Source organism: Cajanus cajan, chromosome 9 (genome assembly GCF_000230855.2).
Source record: "Cajanus cajan strain Asha chromosome 9, NIPB_CcT2T_4, whole genome shotgun sequence".
NCBI lineage: Eukaryota > Viridiplantae > Streptophyta > Magnoliopsida > Fabales > Fabaceae > Cajanus > Cajanus cajan.
The window spans coordinates 30,608,734-30,629,243 of record NC_138525.1 but is presented as its reverse complement, the minus strand read 5'-3'; the positions used below and the strand labels follow the sequence as shown (position 1 = coordinate 30,629,243).

General features: G+C 31.7%; 1 protein-coding gene across 7 annotated transcripts; it reads right to left on the bottom strand.

The window, feature by feature from the left end:
- Positions 1–9,374: 9,374 nt before the first annotated feature.
- Positions 9,375–20,106, bottom strand: LOC109805457 (transcription factor MYB3R-1). 7 transcript variants are annotated; one of them, XM_020367535.3, is made up of 13 exons: positions 19,867–20,106; positions 19,325–19,363; positions 19,016–19,220; positions 18,323–18,377; positions 18,049–18,106; positions 17,541–17,635; positions 17,190–17,293; positions 14,202–14,330; positions 11,807–13,598; positions 11,359–11,690; positions 10,377–10,491; positions 10,056–10,289; positions 9,375–9,658 (listed from the first exon to the last, which is right to left on the bottom strand). In XM_020367535.3, exons 3-13 carry the CDS (start codon positions 19,090–19,092, stop codon positions 9,539–9,541), a joined length of 3,111 nt encoding a protein of 1,036 aa, XP_020223124.1. In that variant the 5' UTR covers positions 19,093–19,220; positions 19,325–19,363; positions 19,867–20,106; the 3' UTR covers positions 9,375–9,538. The 7 variants fall into 7 exon arrangements, with proteins under 7 accessions (XP_020223124.1, XP_020223126.1, XP_082919174.1 ...); XM_020367537.3 differs by lacking the exon at positions 19,325–19,363 and having other exon boundaries at positions 19,854–20,106; XM_083063048.1 differs by lacking the exon at positions 18,049–18,106.
- Between the last annotated feature and the right edge of the window lie 404 nt (positions 20,107–20,510).

The window sequence follows — 20,510 nt, the reverse complement described above, 5'->3', positions numbered from 1 at the left end:
GCCTCTCAAATGCCAAGTTAATTACATGCTAATGATAATGCACATGCAACCTTAATTAACCCTAAATTCTAATGACCTCTAAATGTAATTCCTAAGCTACAAGGCCGGAAATACAAGGCCCAAAGAAAATACAAGGCACTAAGGCCCAATCCTACACTATCCCTAATCTAATGGGCTTGAGACAAATCCCAACAAAACAAAGTGGCGGGCCTTCCTTGGGCTTGGGCCCACTCTTCATGCATCATCCTTGCCATAGCCCTAGTAGTTGGGCCCTTAGCCCATGGGCCTCCTCCATCAGAAAGTTTATTAAAAATAAGAAAAAAAGCTTAAGAACTTCTAAACCTTAAGAGCAGTTATAGAGGGAGCCATCAGAGAATGTGTAGATTAGTGGTCAAAGCAGCGAAAGAGCTTGCTTGTGCTACAGAGATTGTTGCTTGAGGTAAGGGGGAGTAAGGATGTTTTATCTGTAGGCACCTATGAGGAGTACCGATAGTTAGGCGATCCTTAAGCCTCTTAGGTTGTTGATTTGATTTCATAGATGATGGTATGTATGATCTATTGTTAATTTATGTTGTATTGCGGTATATATTCGTGAGTATTTATGATGAATTAATCATGTGGTGAATTGAACTAATTGAAGGTTAAGGTAAATTGTATAAATTGGGGTTTCTTGTGAAATTTTATGAATTGATGTTATATACTTATTCTAAATGTGTTATTATTAGGTCAAAAGACAATCTTAAATCCTTTTGGATTAAAGTTTTGTTGATAACAAACAAAGATACTTTTGATCAATAGAATAAGTTTTTGACATAACTCAGACAAATCTTCTAAGAAGACACAACTTCTCACTACGACACAATCTTTTTAGTAAAACTAATTCTCATTATAAGATGAAAGATTTATTAAGACGGTCTTGTTATTTTTTGTAGATGAAGATTTATCTATAAAGAGAGATCTACATTTAATCTTTATCATTTGTGGACTCTAAAAATGAAAGTGATTATGCCTGAATATATCCTTCATAGGTCAAATTTAAAAATACTTCCTTTGTACCTACACTTTACAAAAAGGACAAAAAGTCATGATTTGCATCAAAAAAGAACAAATAGGTCATTGTAAACATGGAAAACTACAATTAAAAATTGTTTGTTCACTTTGTCAACCTAACACACACATGGTTCTACCTACTTGGTACCTAAAAGGTGATAAGTACCTTTTTTGATTCGATAAGAAGTGACAATTTGATGAAAGTATTTAATGCAAGTATTTATTACACCAACAGACATTTCTCTCTTTAAGAAGCAAAACATGAAGACAGATAAAGCAAGTCATGAGAAAGAAGCTCAAGGATTTGCAACGATCATCTTCATTGAAGTCTTATAAAAGGAAGTTTGAAAATTCAAAAAGAAAAAAGATCAATCATTTTGTAAAATATTACATTCTTTCTTTTTGTAAAAAGACTTTGTACTTAATTTATTGTATCGCGACTTGAAAGGAAGATGAAGCAACTATGTAAACCTTTGTAACTTTCAGTTATTGGATTTGAGCCTAAAGAGGCTTGTCTATAAAAGAATACTCGATGTTGAAGCCTGGAGAGACTTTGTGTAAAAGGAATACTTGGATAGTTGCTTTAATAGGCAAGTCAAAAAATAGTTAGGGTTGAGCTAGAAGTGGCTTAGTAAAGAATACTTGTATCTTGGATAAGACAATGGAACTTGATTTGATTAGATCAATAATTGGATGTAGTCTCGATGGTTGAGATGAATCAGTATAAAAATACTTTTTGTTCTTTCTACTTACCTTTTTGTCTACACTCCTTACTAAAATGTTATTACTTTATTGTTCTACAAAAAATGTGAGTTTTTGAGTGACATTATTTAACCCCTTTCTAATGCCTCTCTTTTCTCCATAGTGATAAATTTATTTTGACGATTGAATTGAGAAAAGGAATATTTTGATGTGTGGATGGGTTTGGGAAAACCCATATCGCAAGGCTCATGATTCTGCGAAGTGGAAAATATACAACAACAAGTGAAATGAACCCAATTTTCCATATTAGGCATGGAGGGAACCACACTAGGTTTAAGGATGCTAGAGAAGTGCCTGATTTCTCTACATTCAGCAAGTGATGTCTTGCCTTAAGCTATTTTGACAACATCATTGAAGGAGGTGACGTCGGGTGTCACTTGGATCACACCAAGGAGTTTCTAACTCTATTGCACTAGACTTGGGTATAACGATGTTGGGTGCAATTCAAACAAGAGATTCTAATCTCTCCACACCATAAGCAATCATAACCATGTCGTGCATGAATATGATAAAGAGGCCCATAATCTCTGTGGGCTGGGTGCGAGGATATCGTCATTGGGAGTCATGTTGTTGATGAATTACACTTAGTTTAAAGGAAAACGGGTAATAGAGGAGCCTGTGGGGAGTAATTAGTAGGGTACTTAAAAGAAGAAAATAAGAGGATAAGTCGTCATAGACAATTAAGTAAAAAACAATGAAAACAAGAAAAGAACTATGTAACTCTAGTCGAACAAAGATCAAAAAGAAGCAAGAATGATAAACAGAGATTAAGTGTGCGGTGTTAGATGTATGCTAATGATGTGTAATGAATGATGTTTGAAGATAATGATGATGTTTAATGATAATAAGTTATGATGATGATGATGTTGATGCATAAGTATGACTTTATGATATTATATGATGTATGATGAGGAAATATGGTTGTGATACTATGATAAGATATTATGAAGTGGTGTGGTGATGTTGTTAAGCATGTAAGTCTAGGTTGTGATTGACAATAATGAGATTCAAGCAACACTTGGTGAGTTATGGAGAAGTCTAGGTTGTAGTTTGGAAAGTATCACCAATTGTTAATGCATATGTTATGTTATGATAATGTTGATTGTAGAGTCCATACATTCATTTTTATTTGCAAGGTAGTGTCGGTCTATGTAGGAGGGTCCCAAAGGTCATCTACCTAAACTTTGGGGATCTTATGGTAGGGAGCCTCTAATGAAGTGTTAGGTAATCATGGCTAACTATAAGAATTCAATTGGATCCTAATACACATCCCTTAGATGAAAATGGATCGGGGGGATCATCCAATGTGTGGTGATTCCATTTCATGGCTCCTAGGCTGCCTTAAGTTGGAAATGGTGAAGAGATTGGTATCACATGTATATAGAGTCAAGTACATGTATTTGCACAAGTCTTATCTTATAACTAAGATATCTTGATTGCGATAAATGGTTGTTGTTGATGTTGAATGAGTGTATATTGATTCATGTATTGATTTGAGTATTGCTTTGGATGATTGAGATAAAAATAAATGTATGTATGCAAGCATGATTGTGCTATATGGATTTTAGTATTATCCCTATACCTTATATGTGGTGTACACAAATGAGATATATTCTTACTAGATGTGTTTGTTGTTGTGTGTGTTTAGGTTGAACACCATATATAGAAGTAGAACAAGTATAGCAAGTCGAACATGAGGGAGAGGAAGCTTAGTGCTTTGGTTGGTGTTAGGTCTTTCTATGATATTGTGACATTGAGACTAGTGGGTGTTGATATGGTTTCCTACTTATAGATGGAGCTTGATTTATTTTATGATGGATTATTTTTTGAAAGTTTTGTATAAAGGGTTGATTTGTGTCTTGTTTTGAACTTTTGTCACTATTTGTTTGTCTTTTTATTTGATTTTTAATTAAAGTTTTGTGAACCTTTACTAAAAGAGCTAAGTTTTAAAGAGCTTTTTTATAATATTTTTAATTTAACTTTTTATTATAAAAGCCTTTATTTATTATGTTTTAGAGTAGAAAGGTGTCACATGAAGTTGATTTTATTTATTATGTTTTGGAGTAGAAAGGTGTAACATGAAGTTGACTTAAGAGTGGTTGAAGATCGTTCAACGTAGTTTAATGGTGATAGGAGAATGAAGCCCTTATAATTTGGTGGGGTGACCATGCTTTTTTATTATGTTTATTGTATACTAGCACAATAAAGGCACACAATGTCTCCATGTAATTTTTAGAAATAAAAATAAAATAAAAGTGAGCAATTAATAATAAGATGGTGTGAGTAGTTTTTTGCTCACTGTACGTATAAGGGTAGCATAATTTTGAAATGATGGAAAATAAAGAGTAGTTTGAGAGATAATTTCAAGGACAAAATTGTTCAAAAATAAGTGAATATTGAACACGAGCTATTATCTTGCACGAGAGTGCTTTTAGAGATTTTTCCTAGATAGTAAGGTTTGTAAGGATTCTTTTAACTTCGTATCTAATTTAATTTTTATTTATCATAATTATTTATAAAATAAATATTAATATTTTAAAATAAATTATTAATAAATAAAAATAATTTTGTGCTACAATATTAATTATTTATCACAAATCTAAAATATAATTTATATGTTAAAAAATATTTTTTATGCAAATTTTAATTATATATCTTATATTAAAAAATAACCTTTATATATTAAATACGAACTACTATCTTGAATAATAATATTTTTAAGAATTTTTTTTCCAACAAGAGGGTTTGTAGGGGATTTTTTAACTTTTTATATCATTTAATTTTTATTTATCATAATTATATATAAATTAAATATTAATATTTTAAAATAAATCATCAATAAATAAAAATAATTTTTTAGCTACAATATAAATTATCATAAATTTAAAATATAATTTATTCATTTAAAACATCTATTTATTTAAATTTTAAATATAACTTGTGTACTCAAAAATAGTGTGTGTATTAAATACAAATTTTTAACTTTTAGGAGAGTGTTTTCAGAAAAAAAAATTTATGAGATAATTTTTAAGGATTCTTTTAACTTTTAACTAATTTTATTTTTTATTTATCATAACTATTTAATAATTAAATTTTAATATTTTAAAATAAATTTTTAATAAATAAAAATAATACTTTATTATAATATAAATTATTTATTATAAATCAAAAATATAATTTATATATTTAAAAATATTTATTCATGCAAATTTTAAAAAAAAATTATATATTTAACATAGTATTTATTTGCATATCTAATTTATTATAAATTTTAATTACATATAAAATAAACGCACATTCTAAATACTAGTAGATATATAAGGAGGGTTCAAATGACACCAGTGTAACTTTATTACATATTACACCGTCAAATAACTTAATACTAAATGTTTAAAGTTTAGTAAAAATTACACTGGTATCGTTTGAACGCTCCTCATATATATATATATATATATATATATATATATATATATATATATAATAAATTAAAATACTAGTAACTAATAAGAAAAAAAGACATTCTATACTTCCATAAAAGCAAATAAAATTATAGCTTTTTGTGATAATTTTTACTGTTTTTATATTTATGTCAGTTATTTTTAACAACTATTAAGGATATAATAAGTATAGAATCCAAACTAATTTTTAATGTTTGTGCCGGTGAATCTAGGGTTTACATTTTATAACGACGAATCCAAGATAGATTGCAAGCATTCCTAAGCAATCATGTTTGAAGTATTATCATAGGATAAATGTTACGAAAAGGTTAACCCATTCGTACAAGGCCCAAGAAATTCCTATATCAAACGCCCCTTCTTCAGAAGCTGACACCTGGCATCTTGGTGAAGTCGGAACTCCCCCAATATCAGGAGTAACTTCCCTCTCCGGGTTCGAACTCGAGACACCAGGTTCGTAAACAAGGCTCTGATACCATTGTTACGAAAAGGTTAACCCATTCGTACAAGACCCAAGAAATTCCTATATCAATAAATATATGTATCCTTTTCACAAAAATTATTTGATTCGTCATTGTAAAAATTAACCCTAGATTAAACTCCTATTGATTAGATAACACTAATGATAAGATATGAACAATCAACTTATTTCCAATAATATGTAAAAGATAATCAATTTCTTCGAATGATAAAGGGTCAATTTGTATAAATTTAAATATATATATTTAAAGAACTAGTTATTAAAAAATAATTATTTTTAAAAAGTAAATAGAAATTGCTTCTTAAAAAAATATTTAAAAGAATAGTTTAGACAAACAAAAATAAAGTAAAAATTGTTTATTTTTAAAAATAGAAGAAAAATAACTAAGTAGGTCAAAAAGAATTCAAATGTCTTATATTTGTCAATATAGGATAAATTATTTCTCCATCTGCACCATTAAGGTCAACCTAGTGGTGGGGAATTGGAGTAGAATGCAGAGTCTTAGGTTCAAATTTTAATGTCATTGTAATCTTGATGGATAAAAAAAATACATTATTTCTCTATCTTTCACTCAACAGACAAAAAGCATTGAACTTTGAAGTTTTTAAAGGTGACACCCCAAGTCATTGCTTGCAGAGCACAAGGGCTACCATCTCTAAACAAACCCATTTGCTTGAAATTATAAGGTATTTTCTTCTTCATCTACCAAATAACAATTGTTGTACCTTTTTTTATTGAATTTATAGGGTTAGAGCAACTTTTATCAAATATCAAAATCAAGAATAGACAAGTAACTACCAACATTAGTTGGTACTAGTGATAGCGATTTAGGTCTCCTAACCAACATTAGTTATTCAGGGTTTAAATTATACCTAAAGTCTTAGGTTCAAATCTTGGTGTCGTCATTATAATTCCAATGAATAAAAAAAAAATTGTTTCTTCATCTTTCACTTCTTCTTTCTAAACAACACACATAAAGCATTAAACTTTGAAGTTCTTAGAGGTGACACCCCAAGTCATTGGTTTCAAAGCACGAGGACTACCATTTGTGAACAAACTCACTTGCTTGAAACCATAAGGTATTTTCTTCTTTGGCAACCAAATAACAATTAAATATTAAAGTCAAGGATAGGTGAATAGCTACCAACATTAGTTGTTTAGGGCTTAAATTATATGCAGAGTCTTAGGTTTAAACGTTGGTGTCGTCATTGTAATTTCGATGAATAAAAAAATTATTTCTTCATCTTTCACTTTTTCACTCTAAACAACACATAGAAAGTATTTAACTTTGAAGTTCATGGAAGTTGCCATTTGTGAACAAATTCACTTCTTCAGAGCATGAGGACTACCATTTGTGAACAAATTCACTTGCTTGAAACCATAAGGTATTTTCTTCTTTGACTACCAAATTACAATTATTGTACTCATTTTATTGAATTTCTAGGTTATACCAACTTTTATTAAATATTAAAGTCAAGAATAGGTGAACAACTTATAATATTGATTAATACAAGTGATAACGATTTGTATCCCTTACCAAAATTATTGAGAGTTTAAATTATGTTATAGGACAAAAAATAAACTATGTTGAAAAGATAATACATACTTTATATGAATTCACAATCTTAGACTAGGATTATTCATTATTTTTGACAATCAACACTCAGTACCCATACTATGATTATCCCAAAATTGGCAAAATTTGCTTTTTCTTTTACTTTTCTAAACGTTAATGTACTTGTTATAAGAAATTTCTTGTTCGTTTGTTTTCATAAAATCTAATCGATTATGTTTCAATTACTAATTCTTTCTTTATAAAAATATTTTCATATGAAGTATATATATATATATATATATATAGAAGGGGATTATAATTACACCGGTATAACTTTTACTAAATATTATACCGCTCAATCTTTATATTAAATGTAAATTTTGTAAATCTAACTGTTAGATTGAAAGTTCATATCTCGTAGATCATATATACAAAAATTTATATTAATCCAAGATGATTTGATACTTATTTTTAATAAAACAAAATTGATGTAATATATTCATTTCAAAATACACTAAAATATAAACACTTTGATTACCTTCAAGTTATTCAAAATTTTAACAAAATTTAATATACACGTATAAAGTAATATGAACTTCCAATCTAACGGTTGGATTTACAAAATTCACATTTAATATAAAATTATTGAGCAGTATAATACTTATTAAAAGTTACACTGATATAATTATAACCCCTCATATATATATATATATATATATATATATATATATATATATATATTATATATATTATATATATATATATACTTCAACAAGCAAAATTCATTTAATTTGTCTCTTAAAATATAGTCATTTTTTCTTCTTAAAATACAAAATCTTTAGAAACATGTATTAAGTATCTCATTAATTTAGGTGGAGTTTTTAAGAGAAATAAAAATTTATAACATAATAAACTTGACCAATAAAACTAACTTTTCTTATTCTCGATGAATTATCCCTATCATCTATTTTCTTTTCTATTTTTTATTTTTTTATATAGTGTAAGCATACATGTGGGTATTATAAATTGTATGAAGAATATTTCTTTTCTGAAAACATTAAAAGAATTATATTAATCACCCATTTATTATTATTTTTTTTACCTATTTAGTAATTTTAAATATTATGAATTTCCCATTTAGTTTTACTAGAGTAGAGGCACAAAGTGCCTCTAATAATTATTCACTAATAAAATATTATAAAGTTGTGTATAATTATTTTAAAAAGAAATTAAGATTTTTTTTATATCTGAGGGTATAGTGGTCAATTAAAAAATGGAGACCAAAAAACGGTTACATCTCCTATATCCCCTTTATAATAGTTATAGATTATAGATATTCTTAAGACATGTAAACCTAAAATTATAAAAATAAAAGACTAAAAAAACATAATGTTAACCAAAGTCAAATTCATATTTAAACCATAAGAGCATCTGTAATGAGATTTGCTTATAAGCAACTCCCTGTGCCACATCACTGCCAAATCAGCTCTGGCTTACTTTATGGGTTGCTTAAGTTTTAGCAGAGTTGCTTGTAGAAGTAACTCTGCTAAAATTTAAACAACCCATAAAGTGGGCCAGAGCTGATTTGGCAGTGATGTAGCACAGGGATTGCTTATAAGCAACCCCATTAGAGATGCTCTAATGTAAACAAAAGTTATGTGCATGTGTAATTCAAAATTCAAGTAATCACAAACGCCAAAAAAGGACATTCTGATTTCTATTTCAAATTCACTAAATAAATGAGAAATGTTATTTGTACAACTTTGTGGAACTAAGAGAAAGAGGGGGGAAAAATTGATACATAATAAATGATTTGATCTAAAGAGATTAACGAAATTCAAACCTAAAACTTTCTACATACCATCCTCAAAAGAGAATCTAACAATCTTTATAGTAAATAGCATGCTTAGAGAATCTAACAATCTACGGAGTAAATGAATAGTATGTTTTTCAAAGAAAGTCAAGTTTTCAAGTCACCTTGTTTTTTACCCTCCCCGGATTCAGCAGTGTCAGGTTATTCGATCATATCAGAAGTAAATCTTTTCATCTTAATTTAATTCTCTTATAAATCTTTACCAAATGAAAGGAACATTTTTATTTCAAACAACTTTGATCGCTGAGACGCTTTAATACAAAAAACAACTCATGAAATGGAATACTATACACATATTTATAAAATACAATTAAACATATAGAGCAAACTCTAACAACAGAGGTTTTAGCCATATTTGACAATCATCTACAACCTTTCAACAAATACGAAGAAGGGCTTGAAAAGCTCACAGATGAGGATTTGTTGTTATCACCCTTTCCTGGTGTTCCACATTCACTAAAGTCCAGTGTGCGTCGCTCTATCTGCAAACATAAAAAATAAATAAAAAATTCCATTCTGTCATAAAAAAACCTCAGGAGAAAATTGAGTCATTTAGTTTAAGAAAACATACTATTTTCATTTTCTTTACTCACTTTTAATAATCAAAAATGACACTTTCCCTTTGTTCCTATTTTCAAAGGTTTGTATGAAAAACAGTAAAAAATAATAAATGAAAACAGAAAGCAATAAAAGTTGTTTTCACCGATTTCTAAAATACTTTTGAAAACAAGAAATTAGTTTACAAATATGGTGGATTTTTTGTAATTAAAAGTTAAAAAAGAATAAAAACAGAACACTTTAGCCAAACTACTCCTAAAATTATCTGGAATCATCAATGTAGTTCAGGAGAGACACCAAACAACTTAAATCCAATTTTACCAAAGCATTTGAAGCCAACTGAGAATGGTTGCCAGGCTGACTGGGAGGATTATTTTCCTGGTCCCTAGCCTCGTCATTTCCTGATGGATCTTTCGGTAATGCCTTAGGAGTTTCATTTACCAAAATCTCCTGAGCATTGGCATATGTGGCAGCAGTTTGTTCACTGATCTGTTTCAACAACCCAATTGCATCATAGCTTCTATCACCCGGGCTCCTCATTAAATACTGAAAATCCTGTAAATATGTTCACTGGTTTTAGAACAGTGAGAAACTAAATCTAAGACCAAGATAGTTATCCTAACCCTACAAAACCTACTGTACCTCAATTGTAATATCAGTATCAAGTCTGGGACTAGATAGAAAAGGGTTGAAGAACCAAGGAGATTTCCATGCAGAAGGTGATTCAATGCCTTTCCTAAAAGGTGTTCCACCAAATCTACCACCATCAAATAAGCAGAGTCAATTGCAGTGTGAGATAATAACTTGTGAAAATGCAAAATATATTCCACGAGTATTATAATGGAAAAATAAAACAAAAAATCAGGTGTGGCACAAAGAAGCAATTTCCAAGGAAGCAGCTTAAACAATTAGCCTTATAACCATTGGATTATCTTCCATAAAACAAATTTCTTTATGAGACTGCAATTAAGTTGGGGTTGTATAATAAGGATTGTCCAAGCTGTTTTGCTTAAGCCATATTTTGAGCCGATGTGGAACTAAATCACCATCCTTGAGGCTGCATATTAAGGCAGCCCAAAAAGTGGCTGCAACTAAGGTAGGCTTTGGGTGACAACAATTAAGGCAGCTTCAAACACTTGTGCCCAAATTATATAAGCTCTACTTAAAACATGTCTCTAGTAGATGTAAGACTAAACCACACCCTTGAGACTGCAATTAAGAGAGCCTAAAAAAGGCCACAACTGAGATGGGATAGACTCTAATACTATATGTCTATATTAGAGGCTTTGAAACTAACTCAACTCTACAAAATCGACTAATAAGGTGATGGACTTCCCAAACTTTATAGGCTCTACTTAAGTCATATCTCTAGACTGTGTGGAACTGAACCACCACCCTTGATACGACAATTAAAGCAATAAAGAGGCCACAACTATGGTGAGAGAGAGGGAGGACCCCAATTAAGACAGCTTTCAATAATTATATATATATATATATATATATATATATATGAAATAATGCATATTACCTATGGTTGCCATACCAAAGTAATTCAGCACAATCAACTACATGCATAAAAAATAAAAGAAACAATGAAAATAATAACAAATATAAAGAACTTTACATGCTACATGTTTCAAAACCACCATCCATTCTGGTTTGTTCCCCTGAATTGTCACCTAGAGCTTGTACACGAGTAACAGCAACTGAAAGTTTTTCATGCTCCTTTGCACGAACACAGGAAGAATTCGATTTAACCCTTGAGCATGGATTTTCAGAAGATAATTTCAAATGGCCACTCTGATTTGGAGCTGCTTCCATGGACCTGTTCAAGCTTTTGGGAGTTTTTGCACTTGACCCTGAACCTCTGTCTGATTTTAAACCAACTTGATCAGGAGAAGACAGCGACAGGTCATTCACATCATGTTCAACCAAAACTCCAGAAGGTTGTTGCTCCTGATAAATAGAATAAAGTGAAAAGTAATTTATCAAAGAAAAGCGTAAATATTTAAGAATTCCATGTAATAATTAATTACATCTACCAAAGGTTAAGAACAGTACTTAGTACTTACAATCTCGGTAGATGTGGCATCAACCTTCATTTTAGAATCAAGAGAGTGTTGCTTTACATTATGCTGAGAATTACTGTTGACAGTATCTTTTTGAGAGCTCTTTTCATCCAAAATTGCAGATTGATGCTCAACTTGTTCTCCTTTATAAGCCTGTCCACAATTTTCTTTATTATCATCATCAACAGGTGCACTGGAGTTCTGTTTTTGCAATGAAGATGAAGATGAAGGCATATCCACTTCCTGAGTCTCATTGTCACCAAACATGACATCCAAACTGGGAAGATTTTTGGTAAAGGTAGATGCCATGTCAGTCCCAAGTTTCTTATCAATTCTTTTATCCGAGAGTGGTGACAACAAATCTCGGTGTCGTTTCTTTAATATGGATGGTGTGCCTGTAAAAGTTTTAGCTGCACTTTTTAACAATGCATCTGGACTATCATCACGAGAGGGTGAGTCCCACAACCTGAAAGGAGTGAGACAGTTCATAGAAGGTATCATAAACTGGCGTAGACCCAAAGGACTAAACTCTTGCTGCAGATCACTCCCAGATTGCACAAGATCACAGCTGAAGAAAGGAATATCCAAGCTTGGAAAACGGGGGGGTTCATAACATAGAGATCCTGGGTCCTCCTTTTCGGTATGGACATTTGTTTTCTCATCTGTTGGATTACAAATTTGCTTGGCATTTGATACACAGCCAGAAGTATTTACAGGGACCAATTCTGAGGTACCCTTCAGAATATCATGTGGCTCTTTCATTACTTCACTACCTATACCATCAGCACAAGGAGAACCAGATAATTCACTGAAATAAGTTGAGTTAGCAGGTGCTCTGGAGACAAATTGGTAATCCTCAGTCCCAAAAAATTGATTGCCATTGGCAGTAGTCACCAGCCTATCGTCACTATCAGAGAGTACCATGGGTACAGATTGGGACGATGAAGCTCCTCTATAATTATTAGAACACTGAGGACAAGTTGGATGTGGAGTTGAGGTTCCACCCATTTCAGATATCTGGATATTACATGATTGACAAAGAAATGAAGTGCATCCAGAAAATCCAACCATATCTTCACCTTTATTGTAATCTACATGGGAAAAACATCCATCATCCGTTGCATCTGAAAACAGGACTCTGCAACATTCTTCATCAGATATCAACATGTGCTCTGGTTTAAGAGAATCCATAGATGCAGGTCCGGATGCTGAAACACCTAACTCCACTGATGTCTGAAATGGAACACTCACCATGTCACAGATTTCAATAGGAGCTATACAATCACTTTGCAACTGTGATGAAATATTGGGTATGGAATGTATATTGAACTGACAATCCCCACTAATGGAATTTCCAGGTTCATGTAACTGTTGATCAATGAATTGAGAATTGCAAGCATCTTGGTGAGCAATATCTGGGATGCATATAGTAACATCATCTATTGATACGTAATATGGCTCCTCTGAACAAGATGCTCGACTCAGATTATGATCCTTTCCAAGACTACATTCTTCATCTGGCCTATATGCCTCTCCAGTTTGCGAGTCAGCACTGCTCGTCCCTCTAGCAGATGGAAAGCAAGCAGCATTAGCTGAACCTTGGCTGCACTGAGAAACTTCCTCAACTTCAGTCCCCTTGGGACCATTATCATCACTACACTGCAACCTTGTTGGTTGATTTGAATTTCCAACATGAGGTACAGACTCAATTTGACTAAGCAAACCTGATGCCAAATAAGAATCCAATTTCTTTTTCACAGAACTGTTCCAGTGGTTTTTAATAGCATTGTCTGTCCTGTTTCCACAAAAGCACAAGTCACCACTTTAGAAGCTTGTTGACAAAAGATTGAAAACGAACTAAAATGAAAGAGTAAAAAATGAAAAAGTTTAATTAAAATTGGCTTAAATATTTTTCTAGTCCTTGTTTGATTTTAATCCCTGTAAAAAAAAAAAATTTGTTTTTCATCCCTTGTAATTTGGAATCCTTGTTTTTGGTTCTTGTAAAATGAGCAAACTTTGGTTTCAGCTTTTGTAAAATATTTTTCTTTCATTCTCATCCCTCTAAAATGTAAAGTCGCTAATTTTAGTGCCTAATGATCATTTGAAGGTAGATAACCATATAATATTTTCCAAGTGTCACACATTGACTTGGTCTCACAAACAATTGTTGGTACCACTTAAGATTGTCACTTAACCTTCTAATAAACAAATAAGTAATCAAAATTTATTCATTTTACAGGGATAAAAAGTATTTTTAAGCCATTAAAATTTTATTGTCACTCTCATACCAGAACCAGCAATACTATGGAATTATATAAGATAGAGCTATGACTCCACATGTAACTGCTTGAAACCACGCACACCCTTAATAGAATTTTTGTTTTTTAAATGTAGATACCTTCCAGGAATGAACTTTGACAATTCTGCCCATTTGTTCCCATACATCCGATGAAAATGTATTAGAGCCAACTCCTCTTCCTGGGTCCATGCTTCTTTTTTGATAGTAGGATCAAGATGATTACACCACCTAACAAGTTTTTACATATTATATGAATAAAAATGAACATCGACAACAACAAAAACATTATCCCAATAGATGAGGTAGGCTGCAAGATCACTACATCATTTGACACAGTTAAAGACCAACGAAAATGAAGACAGATACTCCAATATGTATTATGAATGAGACTTGATGAGAATTATTGGCATAGGGTTAGGTTAGGGTAAAAAGAAAAGAGAGAAGATGGCTCAAGTTGATAAACTGCAGATATTATTGATAGATATAATGCAATACACAAAACCAAAGCACTAAGCATGTTATATCAATACTAGACTCTTGATCAAATATGGAAACAAACTATGAAATATCATTTATGAAAAATATTCCTTTGTATAAAATACAATATGATTTATGGATGAAAATGAACATCAACAATAATAAAAGTATTATCCAACTAGGTGAGGTAAGCTACATGACACACATCATTTGGCTCGGTTAAAGACCAAATTTTCAAAGAGATCTATCTTAGCAACTCCGAAAGCCCTTGGATAACTCTCAACCTTTGTGGTCAAACCCTCAACAGGTAGCCTATTCTGGCCTAGGGGAGGCCACAATTAAGGTGGCTTTCCAACACCCCTGCTCACGCCCAAGGCATTAGGCTTTGAGCGTGGAAAACTAGTCATGTAGATAGCCCAACAATGAATCTAAGATAGACTCTAATACCATTTTAAAATTTGGACTTGAGGCATAGTTCAACCTCACAAAACCAACTTGTAAAGTGAAAACTATTCAAGCTTTATAAGTTTTATTTAAGTCATCTCTAGTCAATGTGGGAATAAACCGCTGAAGAGTCACATCTAGCCAATGTGGAAAATTGGTAATGGTGGCCCAACAATGGATCCAAGATAGGCTCTAACATCATTTTAAAATTTTAGCTAAAGGCCTAACTCAACTTCTACAAAACCAACTTGTAAGGTGAGGATTGTTCATCTAACCAATATCTCTAGTCAATGTGGAGCTAAACCACTTAAGAGTCATATTTTGGTGGCTGCACTTTATAATGCTTAACTCAGCCTTTATGGTCAACCCCACTGTAGGTAGCTCTTTCCAGCCTAGGGGATCCTGCCATTAAGGCAGTTTTCTAACACTTCTTATAAGAAAGTCCTTAGTCTAACTTCTTGGAGTTCTCAGACAAATAGTTATCCTATCATACACGTCTTATATAATCGAATGTAACCAACTTGGGCTGACGTGAGTGGTGGGAGACTCACATCACTTAACCAAGTGGCTAGGGATCGAATCTTGACTCTTGCAAATGTAAAAACTCAAGCTGGGAGGGAATGTCTACCTATTTGGTATCTGTCAATCCTCCCAAGGAGATTGTCTCTATATTCAACAAAGAACACTCTATGATAATGAACCAAAAAAAAATATAGTTTGAATCTAAGCCATGACCACACGAGCACCTCTTTTTTGAAGTTTTCCAAAAACACTTCTCTTGGCACTTGATCATAAGCTTTTTCCTAGTTATTGAAAACTATGGGAGCCTTCGTTTCAAGTTATCAACTTTTATCCCAAGGAATGACATTCTTACGTATTTTTAAAAAGTGGGGAAAGATTTGAGAGAAGTTAAAAGGATTAAAATAAAAATTTTAATTTCCATATCATGAGAATCAGCTTACTCACCTCCTTTCTCGGAAATAAAAACAAATATAGAAGTAATTATTTTCCTAGGAATGTTCTTTGTCCAAAAATAAAAACATTTTGTATCCATATATTCTCGGAAATATGCTAAGATAAACAAACACACTCTATATGTAAGTCATTAGTCCTTAATCCTATAAGAAAGTCTTTAGTCTAACTTGTTCTCACACAAGGAGTTACCCTATCATTTATGTCTTATATAGCCCAAATGTAAGTCACAGATACACCTTTGTATCAAAGTTTTCCACAATACTTCATTTGGTACTTGACCATTAGTTTTTTCTATGTCAATAAAGGTCATAAAGTCTTTGGCTTTGCCTTAGTACCTTTCCATAAATATTGTAAAAAAATAAATGGCTTCTATTGTACACCTCAACATAAAACTAAATTGATTCTTTACTATCTTCGTCTCTTCCCTTAATATATGTATCTTTTTCCATAATTTTGCAGTATGACTCATAGGCTTTATGCTTCTATAATTAACACAATTCTAAATATCTCCCTTGTTCTTAAATAAAGGAATCAAAGTGCTTTTCCTCCACTCATGTGGCATTTTCTTACATTTCAAAATCTCATTAAATAGCTAAGTGAGCCAAATGAGACCTTAATCTCCTACACACTTCCAAACCTTCATAGTAATACCATTTAGACCAATTATTTTACCATTATTCATCCTCTTAAGAGCCTCTTTAACCTCTTCATTTTTGAACTCTACAGTAGTAAGCCAACTTTGTGTTCATCCGCCTACATTTTTAGTCCTTTCATATGACAAGTCGATCCTTGTCCATAATTGAAAAACTTATAAAAAGTAATCCTCACATCTCTTGTCTTAATCTGTGACAAAGACTTTCCTTTCATCATCCTTAGTATATCTAATCTAATTTGATCCAAATCTTCCCTTTTTCTTTCTCTATTTTTGGAAAACTTATATATCTCTCGTCCTCTAATCTGTCCCAAAATTTTTGTAAAACTCTTCAAAAGCTTTAGATTGTTCACTCATAGTTTTTCTCCTTTCTAACATCTTGATACCTATCTCACACCACTATTCAGGATTGAACACTGGATATTCTAACAAGGCTGGCTTTAATAAAATAATCTAAAGAGAGAAAAAAAAAATCATATGTGAACAAAGATACTCGAATACCTGAAAGAATTAGTAGAAATCCAATAAAATAACCATACCTTTCTCGGCATTGCTTACCAATACGTCCAGGTAAATGTTGTGCTATAGCTGACCACTTTTTCGGTCCATTTTGCTTCACCAATTCAATAATTATTTCATCTTCCTGTTTATATTTGGATTAAACAAGCATGTTAATAGCAGATAAGTAACTAGAAAGTTGATATAGTCCAAGGTCACATCAAAAGAACAAGGAAAGCAGTGATTGAACTCTAGACTATATGATCGCATAGGCTCCTATACAATGTTGATAATTACCCGTTTAGGGTTAAGAAAGAAGGAAAAGGGATAAAGAATAGCTTCAATATGTAGCAATAAAATTAGCACAAAAAGAAATTGAAAGCAGAGATTACCTCTTTAGACCATGGACCTTTAACAAGTTCAGGATTTAAAACTTTCTGCCACCTATGTAGGCATTGCACATCAGTTCTGTCCTTGAAACATTCCGCTTCAAACACATATTTGGCAATTAGATAAGCAAACACGATATTGCGAAAAAAAGTTGGATGAGCAAAAATGCTTAAGATGGTTCCCAAGCACAATGAACCCACATAGGGGACAAGCTAAATAAATGACACACACACAAAGTAGAATTATAAAGTTTAGGAGTAGGAGGGGGTTGGTTGAAATTACAAACTTACCAAGGAAAATTGAGTGAATCCATCCCCAAACAATACACAGATTTTCATTTCATTTAAAACAACTCAACAATGTCTAATTGGCAAAAGCTCGTTTCAGGTATATAAATCAAGTAACAGAGACATGCAAAGTGATTTAAGTACATACGGGATATGCTAGTGGCAGCAGGCTATGAATAATTTCATAAATTTGAATAAGTACAAATTGATATCAATATACTACCAATTTTTTTCCAATTTTTTCCTTTAAATCTCTGAACAGCCTTCCGTAAGATATCATCCTGTAGGACAACAAAATAACATGACTTTATTATGTATTACACTTTTTATTATACGCATAGTTATCATTATAATTTATTATAATCTTCAAAATTTAAAGGAAACATTGCCAAGCTATAGAGGGATAAACTAAGTTACATTACATATATTCTAACACAAATAAAACATTGTCAACAAACTTGAGAAAATTTAATTATATTAATTCTCCAAAAGATTACCTCCTCCGGTGTCCATTGCCCTTTTGTAGAACGCCTTGTAGGGCCAGTAGTCCTCCTACAAATACATATTATACGGTTAGTAAAAGCAAAAACCTAGTGCATTTACCAAGTACAACCCTCACCTGTTTATAATTGAACAATATTGATTCAATAAAAAGGACTGTAATTTTGGAAGTATTTCAATCCTCACCTGTAAATAATTCAGTAATTTTTTACTCTAGAAAATAACATTTTGATAAACCTTATCCACAAAAGATCCCTTTAGAAGGAATATAAGTCACTGAAGGTAAACATGTCAACAGTTAAAAGGTTGACAACACCAGTCACTGACAAACACTTTCTCATACCTATAGCTATAAAGACACAAAACGAGCATCAATAATAACCTCTCATTCTAATCTTTATTGCCAAGGGAATAATTGGATGGGAAATTTTTTTTTCTTCTTCTGATTGAGAGATTCCTAAAACATTTACAAAAATAAATAAGATTGTTGAAAGGCTACATTACAGTCTCTCAACTAAAGCATTCTCAAATCAAGCAAATAGTTATTCAGAATAGAAGTTTTATCCCCCCTCCAAACTCCTCCATCGAGACAAACTCTACTAGTTTGTGTTGTGCATAAGCTCAAAAGAAAAAAAAAATGTATTATAATATATATAGTGTATGATTATAAGACAGATTTTCAGAATTACCCATGTAATGCTCTGACTTTCTGGGAACCATCAGCGTACTCATGAGATGGAGCAGGCATGCTCTGCTCACTGTCCATAATTTGTTGTACAGAGAAAAACGCATACCCCAATTCTTAATTCACTGCAAATCTTTTCACAGATGATTCTCATAATCATTCTAATCCCTTCCAAGAAGGGCATGAACAAACTTCCTGCACAAAACTAACTGAAAAGATAATTCAAAACCAACAATTAATTAAAGAAATTTAAAAATAAAAAAAAAATAAAAAAAAGTTTAGCTGTCCTAATAATTGAGAAATTGTAACTTACGTCAATAAGTACAGTTTTTAGAGTTTGAAGAAAAGAAATCTGAAGTATGAAAACATCACAATAGTCAAGAAAACCCAAAATCATAAGTTTCACGCAACAGAAAAATTGACAAGGTGAAAACAAATCAACTTCACACCAAATTTCAAGTGTCGTACCTCTCCATCACCCCCAGTCACCACTCTCTCTTCACAATGCTCCTTTCTCATCTCCCTCTCCCTTATTTTTCCTTTTAAATTTCGACGATCCATAATTCTCCTCAACTCTCATTTCATTTTCCTCACAGTCACCACTCTCTTTCTCTTCACTTTGCTCCTTTCCCATCTCTCTCTTTTCTTTTTCTTTATTTTTCCTTATAATTTTCCACGATCCATAACTCCCCGTAAACTCTCATTTCATTCTCCTCACCATGCCCAACAACGAAAACCCTCAGATTCAACAACGAAATCACCAAACAATACCCACAAAGAGCAACAAATAAATAAAATACATTCAAATCAAAGTCATCAGAAACAGAGAAACCGAAGCATACAGTGAAGACTCACAAAGCAAAGTAGCAGATCCGGGAACAGAGTTTGGTGAAGAATGATGTGCAAAGTGAACCGTTGCAACGATCGATCGGAAATGGAAGGTTCGAGAAAGAGAGAAATGGAACGTTAAGAGTGCTTTGGTCGTATTCTATCTAATAATGTAATATATTCAAACATGAAGGGGCGGACTCAAGAAGTTTCAAACCCTATGCCTTGACATATCTTGCTTCGGTTCAGTTCAGAATTATTGTGACATTTGTCGACATACAAAACCTTCATTTTCAAATATGTTTTAATTCGAAAACTTCCATTTTCGAATATGTTTTAATGTAAACAGATTTTTTTTAGGATGGTTTCTTAATTTACTCAAACTATTTATTTATTCCATAGAAAGAATTTAAAATGGGTTTTATGTGTTTTTATTATTTTTATATTTAGTTTTATTTCAAGATGCTAATTCATTTTTTACTTTAATGTTGAAAAATAAATAAGAAAATATGTATTTTTTAATATGTTTTTTAAAATTTTGCCTCACAAGAAAAAAATTAAAATATAGGGAATTTATTTAATAATTTTCAGTTAATCTTAACATTATATGACTCCCTGCTAATTTTACTTATATTTACATTAGAATGAATTACTCGTACCATGCACAAGAT

What these genes read in the sequence shown, in the direction of transcription:
- LOC109805457 (XM_020367537.3), bottom strand. Translation starts at nt 19,092, where the DNA reads ATGGACAGTGAGCAGAGCATGCCTGCTCCATCTCATGAGTACGCTGAT. An exon ending in GGCAATGGACACCGGAGGAG is followed by an intron (nt 18,107 to 18,322) that starts GTAATCTTTTGG and finishes GTTGTCCTACAG; the next exon opens with GATGATATCTTACGGAAGGC. An exon ending in AAAAAATTGGAAAAAAATTG is followed by an intron (nt 17,636 to 18,048) that starts GTAGTATATTGA and finishes ATGTGTTTGAAG; the next exon opens with CGGAATGTTTCAAGGACAGA.